At 43.3% G+C, this 17,400-nt stretch overlaps 3 protein-coding genes across 8 annotated transcripts in view; 2 read left to right on the top strand and 1 right to left on the bottom strand.

Annotated features, from left to right (window-relative positions):
- LOC6550529 (acetylcholine receptor subunit alpha-like) overlaps positions 1-7,349 on the top strand; it is an 85,649-nt gene extending 78,300 nt beyond the window's left edge. For 4 of the 5 annotated variants that reach the window (XM_026981691.1, XM_026981692.1, XM_001977890.3 and 1 more), the window contains exons 8-12: positions 2,067-2,203; positions 3,282-3,428; positions 3,517-3,609; positions 3,735-4,740; positions 6,587-7,349. In XM_026981691.1, coding sequence (XP_026837492.1) covers positions 2,067-2,203; positions 3,282-3,428; positions 3,517-3,609; positions 3,735-4,740; positions 6,587-6,787 — 1,584 coding nt within the window. In that variant the 3' untranslated portion in view covers positions 6,788-7,349. Of the gene's footprint in view, positions 1-2,066; positions 2,208-3,281; positions 3,429-3,516; positions 3,610-3,734; positions 4,741-6,586 lie in introns of those variants that run through there. The other variant, XM_026981694.1, reaches the window with a different exon arrangement.
- A 5,869-nt stretch (positions 7,350-13,218) lies between these two features.
- LOC6550528 lies at positions 13,219-16,301 on the bottom strand. The gene is made up of 4 exons (XM_001977889.3): positions 15,942-16,301; positions 15,033-15,379; positions 14,431-14,930; positions 13,219-14,365 (listed from the first exon to the last, which is right to left on the bottom strand). The coding sequence occupies exons 1-4, from the start codon at positions 16,146-16,148 to the stop codon at positions 14,271-14,273; spliced, it is 1,149 nt and encodes a 382-aa protein (XP_001977925.1). The 5' UTR covers positions 16,149-16,301; the 3' UTR covers positions 13,219-14,270.
- Positions 15,970-17,369, top strand: LOC6550527 (pyridoxine/pyridoxamine 5'-phosphate oxidase). Of its 2 annotated transcripts, XM_026981474.1 has the most exons (4): positions 15,970-16,013; positions 16,523-17,041; positions 17,110-17,252; positions 17,310-17,369. In XM_026981474.1, exons 2-3 carry the CDS (start codon positions 16,527-16,529, stop codon positions 17,234-17,236), a joined length of 642 nt encoding a protein of 213 aa, XP_026837275.1. In that variant the 5' UTR covers positions 15,970-16,013; positions 16,523-16,526; the 3' UTR covers positions 17,237-17,252; positions 17,310-17,369. The 2 variants fall into 2 exon arrangements, with proteins under 2 accessions (XP_026837275.1, XP_026837274.1); XM_026981473.1 differs by having other exon boundaries at positions 17,110-17,351.
- Positions 17,370-17,400: the final 31 nt, after the last annotated feature.

Raw genomic sequence — 17,400 nt, 5'->3', positions numbered from 1 at the left:
CGTTTATTTGCATCGTATTTTTATGGGCAAAACAATTACGTTTTACGAACGGAGTCCAGATTGAAACTGGCCCATCGTTTGGGCCATCCGAAGCATCCAGTTTACATTGAACTCAACCCAGCGGAACCGAAATCGCAACCGAAATGCATTTGGCCACCTTAATTACACCGGACATTTGCATAAATAATTAGCAATTCGCTAGTGATGGCAGCGTGAGCCGATTGCCCTTGAATCGGGGTCATTGCAGCCATTTCGATCACCTCCAAGGCTGCCAGGCAAAGGCTTAAGTACACTTAGACTCACGCCTTAAAGTAGAATTTGAACAGCAAATACAAGTAATACCTAAAACAAACAAAGCAGCTTATATCTACTAGTTCTGTACTTCAGGTGCTACAGTTCACTGAACATGTCATTGAACATTTTACTTATGCACGCTATTATTTTCATCATATACCGAGATACCATTGAGATAGTCATTTATCACAGTGCACTTGTAGTTGAAAGGTCGAGGATGCTGGCAATGGATTTGCTTGGCAAGTTGTAACCTTAATTAGGCAACGTCACTAATCGCTTTACAAGCCCTGGCCCAAACTGAGGCTAATTATCATAAAATCATTAGGCATCGAAAATTTATGCTGCACACCCACACTGAGAGAAACACACAGACAGACTGAAGAGCGGCTCAAATCGCGCGTCTCATTTTCGACATTTAATTACTTTATGCGCGCACACACTCATAGCGAAATCCCATACACAAGCACACCTAATTACAATCAGCCTAGGCATAAGTAAGGTGAACTGCCACGCCCCATTTGACAGCCTACCCCAGCCCCTTCGCTTCCCTCACACCCACAAATCATTTTGCGCTTTATTGAGCGCCCCAAAAAGTGCGCCGCGCTTTCGTTTTCATTTTCATTTCGCCGTGGGTGGGGTTTTTCCACCTATCCACCCATCCAGTCATTCAAAAAATTTTCTTTTTCGGCACTTTGCCGTCTGCCCTTGCATATGATTGGTTGGCCAGCTTCTGGCAAGGCCGCACTTGCCAACTGGCAAACCGCTTTTCATACGCCCATTGCCCCGGCTTATTATTTGCTTGTGATGCCCGCTTAGGCATTCTAAATCAATTTGGATTTGTGGCTCCAATTGCCGCCCAAGCGAGCGGAATCTGAATTGGAATCGCATTCTGCTTTGGAATCGGAATCGCAATCTTGGCCTATATGTACAAATATGGCTCAAAAATTGGGACCACAACCTTACATTATTCGGCAGTTTCGAAAAAAAAACAATCAAATGAGTTTTCAGCCAAGAAATCAATAAAAACAATTTTCAAAATGAAATTACGGTTACATTCTTTTACTATTTATCTGTCTATCAGTTTATATAATCCAAAGAAGCTTTATCGATTTTCTTCGTTAATTAACAGCGCCCCGCAGAACTTCCCCTCATTAACAACTCCAAGCAGCTGAAACCTATTATAACTAGTTAATCCAAAGCGTTCGTTACTATTCCATATAAATTAATTAGTAGGTATAACTTCCTATTAAGGTGTTTCCATGTTAATAACCAAATCGCATCGGCTTACTAATGAAATCAACTGGAGTAAGTTCTAAGTAACTTATTTAATAGAGAACTTCGTGAATATAATAGAATACTCTTAATAGAATTCCCAGGCACCCGATTCCCCTAAGCGGTGTTATGTTATCGATATGTTTATTCCGATTAATATGATTTCGACACTATTAAAGCAAAGAGCCGCGGGAAAAACTTCAAATGCCATTCACGGAAATTCGCCATGGAGGTTGGGGGAAAACAGTTTAAGCTGCGTCTGAGCCATATTTATGCATTATAAATGAGATACCTTATCGTGCCGGGAGTTTCCCGTTGTTGTTCGCAGTTCGCAGTTCGCAATTGTCGCTTCTTTATGGCGCTTTAGATTTTCCGCTCGACGTGCAGCTCAATTTGCCACGCCCCCAAGCCCCTCACGAGCTGCTTCCTGTCTCGCTCGCACTGAGCAACCAAATATATATACATTGTATATATATACATATATTTACATATATTTACAGGTCTCATTAAGCATATCCATTCTGCTGTCGCTCACTGTGTTCTTCCTGCTGCTGGCGGAAATCATTCCGCCCACTTCGCTGGTGGTGCCGCTACTGGGAAAGTTTGTGCTCTTCACCATGATACTGGATACCTTCAGGTGAGTACGAGTTTTCCACGATTTTGACGCGATTTTCACGCGATTTTGCCAACGCGATTTTGCCAACGCGATTTTGCAGTATCCAAAATTGGGAGGAGAGTTCCTCAATTTCGTTTATCAATGCATCCTAAATGCATTAATTGCATTTATTATGTTTACTCTCATACATGAAATTGAGACATATAAATAAATAAACAGATAATTGCAAATATGAGATTATAAATAAATTTTTCGTTGCTGTCGCACAAAATGCGATAAATCACATTTCGTTATCGAAAAATGCAAATGCTTTGTCTACTATTAATTATGATTATTTAAAAATTTAAAGTACCAACGCGAATAGGTATTTAAAATCTTTGAAAACTTTCAAAAATGTTGAATAACTTTTCCTAACTTTGACTGGTTTTTGAAAAAGTTCGCACGCGCAGGCGGAACATGAAATTCGCTCGTGGCTTGGTGCCACGCCCACTTTCACGGCCCCCTCCTGGGGCCCTATTAAATGGCTGCGGCAATTTACAGTCATTTGCCACGCCCACAAGGCGACGGGGCAGCTGGGCAGCTGGCCGGCTGGCACACCAAATGATGGCCGCCTAATTGTTGGTAAACAAAAGTCGACGGCGGACGAGGCCGAGAGTCGGAGTCTGCCAACAATGGGAATCGCCAGTGGCGCAACAGGACCTCGCCTCAAATGATGTAATTAGGGCTGGCAGGACACCCTGCCCCGCTACACCCGCCCTTTTCCTGCGTCCTTCGCCGCCTTATTCTTGCGATTCCCAACGCCTTGGCCAGCTGCTAATTAGACGTGGGCGTCGCAAGTTAATTACCCAGACTAAGAGAGCAACTCACTTAAGTCCTTTCTGCATGTTGCCGCCACCCCAAGCGCCGCACTTTATCCTTGGACAACTCTTCTGCAGAGGCTAAACAAAATATACTGACAGCTCATCATGCACTTGCAGCGAATAATATGAAATATCAAAGATCTCAGTTTATTTTAATTTCCTACACATTTACAAGTATTTTATATAGCCAACAGCAATTGAAACTATCACTCACCGCAACCCAATTTCTCTCTGTGCAGCATCTGTGTGACTGTGTTGGTGCTGAACATCCACTTCCGGTCGCCCCAGACGCACACGATGGCTCCTTGGGTACGGACCGTGTTCATCAACCAGCTGCCCCGCTTCCTGGTCATGCGGCGTCCGCTCTATCCGATCAGCGAGATGATGTGAGTGTCCTCGAATGGAAGTCTGCCACAGGCTCCGCTCACTAGCCATGTACCCCCCAATGACCTTGTTTTCCCCACTAATCCGCAGCAAATCCTCGCGCCGCCTGATGGTGCGCACCTGCAACGGACTCGAACTGAGGGATCAAATACCACCGCTGCCACCGCCGGTGGCCTTGTCTCGGTAGGTTCAACCTAGAGCAAGATAACAACATGCAACACTTACACATCAAATCTATCAAAAATCATAAATATCAAAGCTAAAAGTTGACAGTAGCATTACTTAAATGGCTTCCCATCGTTTTTCAGAATGCACCACAGCCCGAAGACAACATCACGGAGCACCTCGCCGCACCTGCAGCACCGCGTGCAGACCTACAACCTGATGGACGAGTGCGGCATGGGCATGGGCATGGGCGGCGGCGCCTCCACCATCACCGGCCACTTGAGCTCCCTCTATCCGCCGACCATGTCGACGGCCAACCAACAGACCTCGACCACATCCTCGCTGATCGACGCCCAGTACCACAATCAGTACCAGCAGACGGGCGGATCGCTGCTGGACCACCCACTGACGCCCACCAAGTTCCGCCAGATGACCTCGACCTCCAGCCAGACGGGTCAGAATGGCAGCGGGAGCGGTAACGGCAACGGCAACGGCAACGGGAACGGTGGCTACGGGGGTCATGGCCAGAGCGGGGGCGGCGGCGGCCACCACCTGTACCGGCAGCAGTCGAGCTGCTCGGCGAACTTCTCGCCGCTGCCGCAGCACGCCCACCAGGCGCACGCCTCCACCACCACCAGTGATCTGGGCATGGGCAATCCGAATGTGATAAAGTCGACGACGACGGTTAACTCGGTGGCCACCGCCTCGACGCTGGCGGAGTCCTGCTGCAGCGGCACCATCCAGATCCACCAGGGCATGGGCGCCGGAGCCGCCTGCCAGTCGTCGGAGCTGCTGCACCACCAGCAGCTGCACCACCAGCAGATGCACCACCAGCAGCAGCAGCACCACCAGCGACCCACCACCTCGGCAGCGGCGGCGGCAGCAGCGGCAGCCGCCGGCGGACCCAGCACCTCGGCAGCGGCAGCTGCAGCAGCGGCGGCAGCGGCGGCCGGCACGCCACCTCCACCGCCTCCGCCGGCGGGCGTCTGTGATATTCTGCCCGCCTGCCAGCGCGAGGGCGGGCCGCACTGCTGCTCGGGGCGTGGCAATGTGCGCCAACGGTGGCACACCTGCCCGGAACTCCACAAGGCCATGGACGGGGTCACCTACATTGCGGACCAGACGCGCAAGGAAGAGGAAAGCACAAGGGTAAGTACAGACCCGAATGCGGCGACTTTTGGCTGGCAAGGTATCACTGAATCAAATCGCAGCTCTAACCTAGTTATTTTTAATGAAAAGGTGATTTCCCAAAGAGTATACTTTCGTTACTGGTACTGCGAACATTTAAAAAAAAGCTGACAACCATTCAAGAGCACTTGAACATTAAAAGCGAACTTTTTGTTCATAACCCATTGAAAAAACAGTTTTCCTTGCTCTTTGCGAAAGCCTCAATTGCAGCACGCCAAAGTAAGAAAAAAGAAACTGCGAAAAATAAGTGGACCAAAAGCCGCTTAACGTTTGGTCGCAAAGTCGACGGCGATACCTGGGAAAGAGACAGAAACTGAGACCAAGAGAGAGAGCGAAGTCAGTGTGGGTTTTGATGTTAATAAGCCTGGCGCAATAAATTAGAGCGGCCCAAGGCGGGATTTACTGGCACGTCGATAATCGATGGCCCAATACTCGGAACTCGGCTGGATGGCTGGAACTCGGAACTCGGAACTCTGGAGTCGAGGTACCTTGTCCAGGGCCCAGTGGCTGATGATGTCCGACTGTCACTGGCTCTGCCCTTTGTTGACCTTTCGCGGCCGATGTCCCGGTGTCCATATGTGTGCCCGTGGGGCATCGCTGCCTCTTTGGCCCTCTTATGCCGGCTGCGCCAAAAGTTTTAATGACTTTTCATGCGCCCTATTGAGCCCATGTCCTGCCATTGCACACTCAACAGAAAGTCCTTGTGGAGCATGGTAGGGCTGTAAAATGGTGCGTAGTCGTTAGAAAAGACTTTATGATTTCTTGTCTGGATAATCCCAAGTATAAATTATAATTGATATGAGGAATGCCAGAATAACTTATTTCTTGAAGTGCAGCCTAGTTGGCGTAGTTACGATCATTGCTGTTGCTGCTGTCCTGCCATCATAATGAATGTTTTCTTGTGGCATCGAACAAAATGCCAATAAAAGTATTTTATTAAAATTACGCACACATTCAATCATTATTGGAATGTCCTGCCGGGCTTAGCGGCCGAGAAAGAGGAAACGGAAAGGAGGCGGCGTGGGACTGAGACTTCGTTACTCCCGGACACTTGGACAGAACTAGGACACCTCCGGACGGGAAATCGGGAACAGAGGACACGGGGCAGAGCACACAGGACACTGAACACGGAGCCGAGAGCAGTGCTGTCAGTCGCAAAAAAACAAAAGTAGCTTCTTTCACCCGCTCAATTATTGGCCGTGATATTGATTTAAACATTTTTTTTAGAAGGAGGAACTACATAAAATATAGAGTCTTAAATCATTGGCACAGCTACCCTGAACATACACCAATCCTTGGGATTTTTTCAAATAATATTATAATATATTTGTATTTGTATAACTGCCAACTATTTTGTCGGCGATTAAATAGCCAATTTGCCATTCCCAAAGAACATCGAATGCTGAGAAATGCGAGACAGCTTCGACGGCATTTACATTGAGTGCGTGTCATTTGCGCCACGCCCCTTGGGCCCCGGAAGGCGTTGGGAGTGGGGGCGTGGCAGCGGACTGACTGGGGAATTAGTCGCAAGACGCGTCCACGAAGTTGAACATATTGGCTGGTTTATGAACTTCAGGCCCAGCGAATGAATATCGAATGAATGCCAATCGAATGGGGAGCATTCAGGTTGGCTAACAATTGAATGGTTTTTTAAAGATGTGCCAATTTAAATATTAATGTACCAAGTAGGGGGAGTCATAAAGAGGTTACCTAACTTACATTTGCGGTTTTTGGTTGTGTGTTTAACTAATGATAGTTACTTATCCATATTAATTTATTAAATACTCTGTCTTTTTTCGGAAAAAAGGTGAAAGAGGACTGGAAGTACGTGGCCATGGTGCTCGACCGTCTGTTCCTGTGGATCTTCACAATAGCCGTGGTCGTTGGCACCGCCGGCATTATCCTGCAGGCTCCGACGCTCTACGACACCCGGATGCCCATCGATATAAAGCTATCGGAGATCGCCTCGACGACGGCCAAGCCGAATGTGGCCAGGCCCGTGTTGTAAGCGGATCGATAATAATCGGTTCGTGGATCGATCGATATCCAGTATTTCGGAGAACACAAACCACACACAGTCTGAAGGAGCCAAACACAAGTAATGAATGAAATTCGCATTTGTTTTTTCTTTAACCAGAGACGGAGGATAGAAAACAAAAAAATACAAAAAAAAAAAAAAAAATAACCAAAAAAACTTGTTCCAGGAAAACAAACAGAGACGACGACGAGAATCCAAGTAACTATAACTAATAAATTGTATTTGTTGTATACATAAAAGGTATAACTAACTATAAATAATTTGTACACTAATGTTTAAACAGGCAACGATGCTAAGCAAAATGGTTTTTTTTCTAGACAACCTAAATGAACAGACAAAAGTGACGAAAAAACAAAAACAAAAAATACGAATTAATTAAGTAAACCAATTCAACTGAATCGAAGCGCAAAATAGTATGCAACAGATAAACAAATACGATTTATGGTAATAATTGAGAGCGACATTAAATTAGTGAAATTAAATTAGCCTAGCCAAACATCATGAATAACGGCAAAAAAAAAAAAAAAAACAAAACAAAAAATGTGTATTTGTTAAACAAGAAAGTGAGAAGAAGAAGGACAACATTAGTTAGCTAAGCGAATCAACATAAAGGAACAGGAAAAAGCCAACAAAAAAGGCATGTGTGGGTAACAGTGTGTGTGTAAAAGTGTGTGTGTCTGTGCACTGAGAAAAAATCGGAGAAAGGGAGAATGGGAAGTTTGCCATTTAGAGCCTTTAAATACTATTTAACTTGAAGGTTAATTCCAACTTTTTAATGTACTTACATACATAACAATAGCTCACAGAAAGTTAACAAAGAACATTTGGCCTTTAAGTCAAGACAAATGCATCTTGAAGATAGTTTCCATAAATATTATAATGTTTTTAAAGTTTTCTATGAAAGTCTTTGGCTAATTGTTTGCAATTTTTTATAAAAGTATCTGCGCCACCGCGAAGAAGCTCTTTTCTCACTTTGAATTCTTCTGCTCGTTTCATTTTCTCCGTGTGCATTAGTGTGCGTGCTGCCGTGTGTGCGTGTGTGCGTGTGACTGCAAATGAGGCATGCAAATTAGAGCAAATAAAACGAGGGAAAGTAAGAGAGAAAGAGTGTAAGGGGGGGAGGGGGCAGAGTGCAGCCCCAGGCACCGGAAAACCAGAAAGCCCCCTCACTGCCCCCTCACCCTGCCCCTTCCACGATTTCGCCTTGGGGCAATTAGTTAGCACAAAGCTTTAGTTATTATGCCCAAGTGTACGTGGGCCTGTATGTGTGTTGGTGCGAGCGCATGTGTGGGCATAGTAAATAATCACCATTAGAAATTCAAATTCAATTTTGGCGCTTGCACTGCCTAATTGGCAAAAGCGCGTCCAAGTTGCTTTTGTTTTTTATTTATTTCTTGTATTTTTTGGCCGCCCAATTAACATTTCCCACACTCGCCGCGCTCGTAATTTATGCTAATTTCCAGTTGCATAATTCACTAAAAACAAAAGCAGCAGCAACAAATAATACGGCAGTTTACCTGCCAAATAAAAAGGCAAGTACAGGCCAAAAGTTACCTTACCTTTGCCTTCGGATTTTTTTATGGTCTTAAATGGCGATTGCTTTATTTGCAGCCCCGTTTATTTCCCCTACACTTTTTATTGCTCATAAAATCAAATGATGCCTGATTAGGGGGAGCCAACAAAAAAAGTAACAAAAGGAACATTGATAGCGGGGAAATCCCCTTTTTTGCATCCGAAAAACAGAAAGTTTTGAAATGTACGCAACATAACACATTCCTGTTAGCTAGGGGGAAATTTTAACAGCAGCCAGGCGACAAAAGTTTCTTTTTTGATACTGCCCTCCGCAAAGAAGGGAAATTTCTTTGCTTACATATGTGAAACTTGAATAAAATTAAATTATTTGTTTTGTAATACCTAAAACCTTTTTTTTATATTGATTGTATTTAATTACATTGTTTTTAATTAATTAGTACAATGACTAATATCTCGAATACTCCGCTAGCTATTAGTTTTAATTAAGACATTTTTTTCATGTTAAATTGGTTAATCTTTTAAAATTCCCATATTCTATACATCTATTTTGACAATTTAAAATATTACTGAAATTGTTTTGTGATTTTCGGTCGCCTGTATTATTGAAAAAGCCAACAAAAACCACAGTGCGTGTGTCGTCACAAGCAAGTGTCAATCACAGTCACCGCAGTGCAATTGTCCTGCCACACCCCCTCTACCACCCACACACAAAACATCACACTTTTCCAGTTTTTAATTAAATGAAATGCAAGCGAAGAGTTATAGCAGACAGTGCGCCAGAGCGAGAGGGGGCGATGAGTGAAATGCACACAAAATGAAAAGCCATTAACGAAATATTATATCTGAAGATAGAGGGAGTAGCGATGTCAGCTGAATCCGGTTTGGGATATAAAAAGCGCGCAAATTTCGGAAGTTTTTCTGCACCCAGAGAAACAGTTGCTTCTGATAGCTCAATGTTTGTTCGATAATATTTCAAATAATGTCATGGTTTAGGGAACACACAAATCCCTGGAAGAACCTTTTGGGTTTCAAAAATACGCGAAACCTAATTTGTTATATGAAAATATACTTTTTCTCCCTGTGTCTTTGATGCCATTTGAAGGCAGGACATTTAATAGGTTACCCCCGAATTATGACGCGCCCCAAGTGGAGAAGAAGTAATTTCGACATGGGGACTGTGGGAGACCGCAAATCATAATTGTTGCGGACACACAAGACACAACAAAATCAAATGGCTGGACCAGGAGTTGGGGCTTGGGGAGTGGGTGGTGGGTGGTGTAGTGATGGAGTGGACTCCTCCACGAGGTCGTTACAATGCAAACTGTGTGGCCACACACAAAAAGGACATTAGCCCTGCTCCTTTGCTCGCCAGCTTGCTTTTTGGCCTTGCTTTACTTTATACTTTGATATATTTCATTTGATTGTGTCCCCCCAATGAGCAGTGAAATGAGCCTGAGCCGCTTAGAAAGCAGTTAATCGGTTCTTAATTCAACGTCAAGTACTTAATAAACCGGTCTGAGTACGGATATTGCAAAGCTGCTTAAAGCAATCGAGCCGCATCTATAAGCCCCTTTCAACAAACCATACAAATCAAATTTGCATTTCGAAACTCTGCAACGAACAACGAAGAGGAAACCTCTGGTCTGCCAACAAAATAGAATGAGCAAAAATCCAAAGGCTTAGCCGGAAATATCCATCATTGAACATTTCCCACTGTACCGGCGTTTTATCTATGGGCCCGCGTGGTTCGCGTGTCGGTGCCCCAAACGCAACGGGCAATACAAAAGCAATCATAAAGTTATAGCCCGGTCGAAACAGTCGCCACTTCGGGCCATACTGGCTGTACTACTGCTGCTTCCCTCTGGCCAGTTGGCCATTTCCACTACCGTTGTCGGTTTTTGGTCCAGTGGCTGGCCCCAAAGAACTCGAAGCAAAAACCAACTTTACACCCTTGGGCGACATTATCCGCCAGGCAGAACATTTTGCGCACCCTCACTTGAAAGTCCACCCAACGCCCACTTTCTAAAAACAGTGCTGAAGTGTTGTCTTTACACCAGACAAATATTGTGGCGAATTTCATGCGCATTTTCATTTAAAAACATGTATTTGAATGGTTAATTGTTAATTGGTATTTAACGTTTTCGATATTTTTTCAAAGCCTTTGTATTGTGTTTGTTGTGCAGATGCTTGTTATTATTAAAGATTGCTGGCATCACTGTTCCACCACCGCTTTTCCGCTTTTCCATTTCCCATACCCATATCATTTAATGTCCTATCTATGTTTCTGCTTCAGTTTTCGCCCACCTTTTTGGCTCAATAGGAGCGGCAAATTTATTGCTTGCTAATAGGAAAACAGCCTCCCTCTGGACTTTTCCGCAAGCCCCAAAAATTTTCCCCATTTTCCCCATTTTGCCCATTTACCCTGGCTTTCCATCGTTTTCGGGAGGACAAAGTTTGTCGACATTTTTTGTTTGTACGATGGGGAAGCCCCTGGAGCAGAGGAAAAATATGTTTTCAGCATAATTTCATTCATTATATTCGAATTGTTATTGTTGTTGGTCTGTTGGCCGATGCCGCCGCTCATTTTTAGCCGTGGCCCATTATCGGCCACGCCCCCCACCCCACGGAAAACCCACACGCCCACACCTTGCGCGGGCATTTTGGCTAATTTGAATTTGATTTCATTCGGAAAGTTTGCCGTTTTTGGCATTTGTTTCATGGCGCTGTTTTGATTCGTGCGACAAGTGCAAATGATTGTACTCGTGAGTTGATTAATTGAAAATGAATGCGAGGAGGGGTGAAATTGATTATCGTTTTGGATCCAATTGAATTTTCTTGAAATTCACAGAAATTATCCTTAGCAAAAAAGTTGGCAAGCCTATGGCTCACATATGTATGTACATATGTGTGCCCTGGAAAAAGAGACAATTTTCCAACAACTTGATTTCCAGCCGCAATGAATTTCAGCGAAATGAATAGATGAATGAATATACTAAATATATGGGGCACCAACGAATTAGCCTAAAATTCACTGAAAACATCCTTAGCACAAATGAAATGAACCTCTAAGGTTTCACAGGAATACAAAAATAGATGTTCCACAAAAACGGATTTACAAAGTCCTCTCGCGGCCCAAACGAAATCCTTTCAAATGCGTGAGTGTGCGTGCGTGTCATATATATCACTAGTCACTAAAAAAATAGAAAAGGAAAAAACAGGCGTTGAAGGAAACTTAATTGAAAACATATTTATATGAAAATTGGAGCAAGCATACGAAAACCAACTCAAGCGACAGAGAAACAAAAAGTGTAAAAATGTTTAAATATTTTTTACGAATCGAATCGGGCAAAGCTAACAATATGCCAAAGGGGTTAAAGGGGTTGCACTTTGGACATTAATTGAACTCGACCATTTGGGGTCGCTACCATTTGCCACAGGACATTGTGTGCTCCAGCAGTTTATACATAAACACGGCTAGATATATGAATATAAATATATACATATATACATAAAGATATTTGGGATCGGGGGCATTGCGGGGCCGACGAAACTAACACTAAAATGATAATGAAAAAATCGAGAAAATCGCATAAAGGAGACATTTTTTTTAGAACGTACCTTTAATAGAACGATTAAGAAGCGTTCACGCAGAACAACTAACACTAATTTTAATGCATACATTTAATGGTAAAATTAACATTAAACTAAAACTAACAAATGACATTGATAAGCGATATACACAGCGACAAAAAATTAGCAAAATTGTTTAATAATGAGCGAAGCAAACCAAACACGAATTGAATTAACTTTTAAGAACATAACATAAATGGAAGAAAAAAAAAGCGAACAAGAAATTAAGACAAGATATTTAAACAAAGCCAAGAAAAAAACTATAAAATTATACGATTTACAAAACTAAGAAACAAAAATAATTGTAAAAATAGAAACAACTTTTTTTTGCTCAAAGCCAGGGGGCAATTCCCTCACCCTCATTAACTTCCCAAGAAAAAATTAAACACAAAAATAATTATATTTCGCGGCACGTAAAAATTTGTTCGTCACGAAAGTAAACCACAAAAATCCAACAAAAAACGATTTTCTAAACAAAATGTTTGCAAAAATTGGCCAACCCAAAACCAAATAATGTTTAAAATTAAACTAAAACCAAACCAACATTCAAGTAAAACCACAAAAAAAGATATGAAAAACATAAGAAAATATAATTAAAACCAAAACTTAGCTTCTAGTGAGAGAATTTTTAAACAAAGCAAAAACGAAACGATAGTAAATGCCCCAGAACCCAAAATATGAAACAATGTTAACAAATCGAGGAAAGATTAATATTAAATTGAATAATAAGATCGGCTAGCCGACACTGAAATACCCTTGCAATCGATTACAAATGTCTAGAATCATGAAAACGTTAATCAGCCCACAAAAACTCGAAAGTCTTTCTAAAAATACCTTTAATTGTGTAACTTTATTAGGTTTTACAAAAATATTTTTTTACTGCGTTTTTTGAATTAAAGAAATAGTTTGGTTTCCAAACCTAATACGTAAATATTTTGGTAATTGTACAAATTGTACTCGTACAGTTGTAGAAACGATTCCGATTATATAATGAGAATTCATGTAGAAATGCATTGAACTTTTGAGAACGTACGATTGCAAGGATATCGAATTAAAAGCTTCGAAGGAAGAAGTGCGAAACCTAAAACCAAATGAGAAACCGAAATTTAACTAGAGAATTCTTTTCAAATATCAAATAAAGCAAGAAAATAAATAATATAATATTTCAGCCACGAAGGGAGAGCTAAGAAGTGAATAAAACAAACGAATGCAACCAACCAGTAACAACAACACACACATTTCAATTGCGCTCGTTTAGCCCATATATAGTATATTTCAATTAAAAGAACGAAAAAAAAAACACATTACAATATTTCAATATGTCATTAAGTCACAGCGAATAAACAACAACAATAAGTTGAAGGCGACTTACGAATCTAAACGAGAGAGAAACTGCGATCGTGTGTGCGAGGGAGAAAGAGAGTTGAAGAGATATAGTAACTATATATATCAGCCGCGACGATCTCCGTTGGCGCCAAAAATCGAGCGATACTAACTAAATTTGCTAAGGGTTTCAGCCACTTGGTTTATGCGTGTTGGCTAAATCGTGATTGTTTTAAATTTAATATTGATCTAGAGTTTTTATAAATAATTGTTAACTAGTGACAACGGTGCATCAGTGTATTGCACTGTAGTTTATCACGAATAAGTACTATTAGAACAGCGCGTTTGGCAATTAATTCAAATTCTACGATTTTAGATTTATAACCTTATTTTAAATACTTCTAGGAGATTAATTTGATTTTAATTAGGCCTCACTTTTCGACCTCTGCATATATAGCCCTTGAGATTATCTGCACTTTTGATTTATCATTTATATTCTTGTTTCAATTTAGTTCACATTTTGGGTATGTCGCTCAAACAAAATATTGACAACCTTTGGGACAGTTGTTAACGCTTATATATGATTCGTTGAAGTATTTGAATAATTTTTGATTGAAAGCTAGACAACCAACTGAGCTCTTCAGAGCATTTACAACAAAAACGTTAACAAATTGACGAATTGTTAAATATTCTCTAAGATTTCTACTATAATATGTTGACAAGAGTCAGAAGTGTACTGCTAACTTTTTGATTACGATCTGAATGCTGGCCGAAACGCACTGTTCGCTGATCGCGATATAGCAATCACGCATAAACCGAAAGGAGCCTGAGAGAGAGATAGAGAGAGCGCTAGTTTCAACTTGTGAATTATTAGCCTAAGCTGAACTTGTGTCTTTTTTGGTTTGGTTTAAGGAAATGTGGTTTTCTACTGTGTAAAAGTGTGCTGCGCCCGTGCTCCAAGGCGCGATTAGGTATCAACGGCCTGGTCATCGTTGTCATCCTCCGGCTCATGTCCACGTCCCTCGCGAATCCGCTTCAATTTGCGCTTCAGCATCATGACGCCTGCCAGGGAAAATGGTTGTAAATTAGCTAGTCAATATCGCGTTGAGTTGATACAAGAAGCTTACACTTTATGGCCTGAAAGGTTTTGGCGGAGGCTGAACTGGTTTCGGAGGGCAGCGAATTGGACGTGGTTCTTATGTGCGCAAGCTTTACCTCCAAATAGGCCTTCTTCAGTGTCTTGTAGTGCCGGAACTCACTGGTGTCCTTGACTAGGATGCACTTGGCTGCCGAACCCTCGCCCGAACAATCCGACGGCGCTGTGTGATATATCTGATGGTAGAAGTACTGCAGCACCGGTGAGTTCCAGATGGAGAGGCCGTACCACAACCAAATGGGCACATTCAGGGGCAGCTTGAAGTTCTTGGCAAATAGCGTGGGTATGAAGTACTTGAAGGGCAGCAGGTTGACAAACACATACGCCCACACCATAATGCGCAAGCCAAGGAAAACCTGGTAGATGATCCGGTGTGAATTGGTGCTGGGCAGGACCAGCAGGGCCAGCACTTCGGTGAGTATGCTGTACAGGCCCACCGTCAGATTCAGGCCCACAAAGTAGTTTTCGTACCTAAAAACAAAAGCAGAGTATTCATTTCATGTTTTTGAGCTTAAAGTGCTTCATAGAAAATAGGGAAGGGACCAGATCCCTACCAAACGTGTCTCGACTTGCCTGTAAACATCGATGGCGACGAGGGACAGCAGGTAGAGTCCCTTGGAGCCCACCTCCAGGAAGTCAGCGTCCTTGAAGTCCAACCACGCCCCATGCAGGTAGAACGTGATGATGAAGATCGAATAGAACTGAAACTTCTCCGCCTGGTGGGATCGGTAGAAAATCAAGTTGTCCGAGGAGTAGAAGAGCGAGTAGCGCCCCTGGTTCTTCATCAGCTGGGGCAGGATCATGAACTCGTTGTAGAAGTGCAGGAACAGACAGCTGGCCGCATAGAAGGCGATGTTCCAGATCACGCGGGCGAACAGCCTCCGCTGAAAGTGCTTCATGCTCGACGACTTCAGAAAGAACTGCAAAGGGAGAGGAGCATTGGTATGAGGCAATTAGTCGGGCATTGGTCTTGGGTCGTTACAGATAATGGCTTCTATGGCCTATGGTCAGCGCCGATGTGTCGACTGTCGCCGAATTTTTGCTATCACCAAAACCAGGAGCGAAGTGCCAACCGAATGGAGAAGGAAGTACCACATAATACCGACATACCATCTGGACCCTTTAACTAAGACTGTCGGGAGTAAAATCAATAGCTTTCTGGTCTAATATTGATTTTACAAGGTACTACACATTCGAATAATAGTCGAGCATAGCTTAGTTGAAAACGAAAACAGTACAGAAAGTGCCGCATTTCGCCGCGCTGTGAAGCATCCGAAAAGGGTGGTAACAGTATTTTTAGCGCCCCATTTGGTTGGCACCCCGTCAACCCCCGGAATGCGAAAATCCGGCCCCGTGTCCGCTCTGTTTATTTATAAACGGCAAATTGTCCGAGCAACCCCTCAATAGAAAACTACAATTGGAGGCGCCGCATCGAGGGTGCTTGAAAGGCGATTGAAAGGATTAGCCACGAGCAGGACCCACCTGGAAGAGCCGCTGGAAGGCGTAGTAGCCGCAGGACAACGCCACAAATATCCAGAAGACGCCGTTTATCAGGTAATAGAGGTCTATGTCCCGCACCATCGAATCGAAGCGGTCGTTGGTGATCAGGTATTTCAGCGGCAGAAAGAAGTTGCTGATCTCCGCCCAGTAGTCGGGCGGACCGGCCTTCATGTCCAGAATGGAGGTCATGCTGCTCCTCGGCGGGACTTCCCGTTCTGCCGCCCCAGAATCGCGAGTTGGTTTTACTCGTTTTCAGCCGAAAATTGGGAGAATTTGTTTCGTTTCCATGTATCGATAGTACCCGATAGCTTTGGACCAATAGCGTGATATCAAACGTGTATATCGATTATAGAACCGCCGAAAAGTACTACTGCTGTTATGCTCATGTTGCAGTGCTGTTAGCGTTAACAGCGGGCCAAGTGCGCCAAATTTGAATGCCAGTACACGGCGATAATTATAAGTTGCATTATCAATTATTTAATCAAAGTTATTGGGCACAGAAAGTGTATTTTGTTACCTTTATTTTAATCAACTAACTAGAATATTTTACACTTCAAATCCAGCAATATGACCTCCTCTTTGGCCAAAATCGAGGTCTTTCCCCCCGATCCAGTTGAGTTTTTTAAGGAGATCCTGCAGGAAGCTGCCAAAGGACATCCCGATGGATTCATACAGGAAATGAACCTGGCCACCGTGGACGAGGAATTCGGGGTCCTCAACCGCACCGTACTGTACCGAGGACTCACCCAGGATAACTGTGTGTTCTACATCACTCATCGGTATGTCCGCAACTTCAAGAACCTTCTGGCCAATCCCAAGGCCTGCATCACCTTCTATATGCCGGATGTTAGGGATGAGGCCGGAAATCAAAATACCTGGCAGGTGAGATTGATTGGAGCCACCGCCGTGGAACTTCCCCAAGGCGAAATGGATGCTTTGTGGGCCAAGGAGAATTTGGCTGCCCAGATCAGGGGTCACATCTGTCCATGTGGAGAACCCATTAACCACGATGATCTCAAGGCGAAGCACGATCAGTTCCTTCGGGATCACAGAGGAAAATCTATCGAGAGACCAGCAAGCTAGTGAGTTCCACCTTTCATATAACTATATGTACATATTTATTATAACAACCTATGATTGCAACTTCTAGTACCGCTTGGAAATTCCAACCGCAACGTTGGGATTTCCTGAAGGTGGGTCTCGACCAAATTGCGGATCGAGTGCAGTACCGCCTTCAAACGGATGGGAAATGGCAATCCATGCACGTGTCCACCTAATTGTGGCATGCCAACAGTAAAATTATGATCTTGGACGATTTAATTTTATTCAACAATATCTTTCTACAAACAGCTAAACGTACCGCCTTCAAACGGATGGGAAATGGCAATCCATGCACGTGTCCACCTAATTGTGGCATGCCAACAGTAAAATTATGATCTTG

The sequence above is a fragment of the Drosophila erecta genome, unplaced genomic scaffold (genome assembly GCF_003286155.1).
Source record: "Drosophila erecta strain 14021-0224.00,06,07 unplaced genomic scaffold, DereRS2 tig00000126-arrow-pilon, whole genome shotgun sequence".
Taxonomy (NCBI): domain Eukaryota; kingdom Metazoa; phylum Arthropoda; class Insecta; order Diptera; family Drosophilidae; genus Drosophila; species Drosophila erecta.
This window is presented reverse-complemented; position numbering and strand designations above follow the sequence as displayed.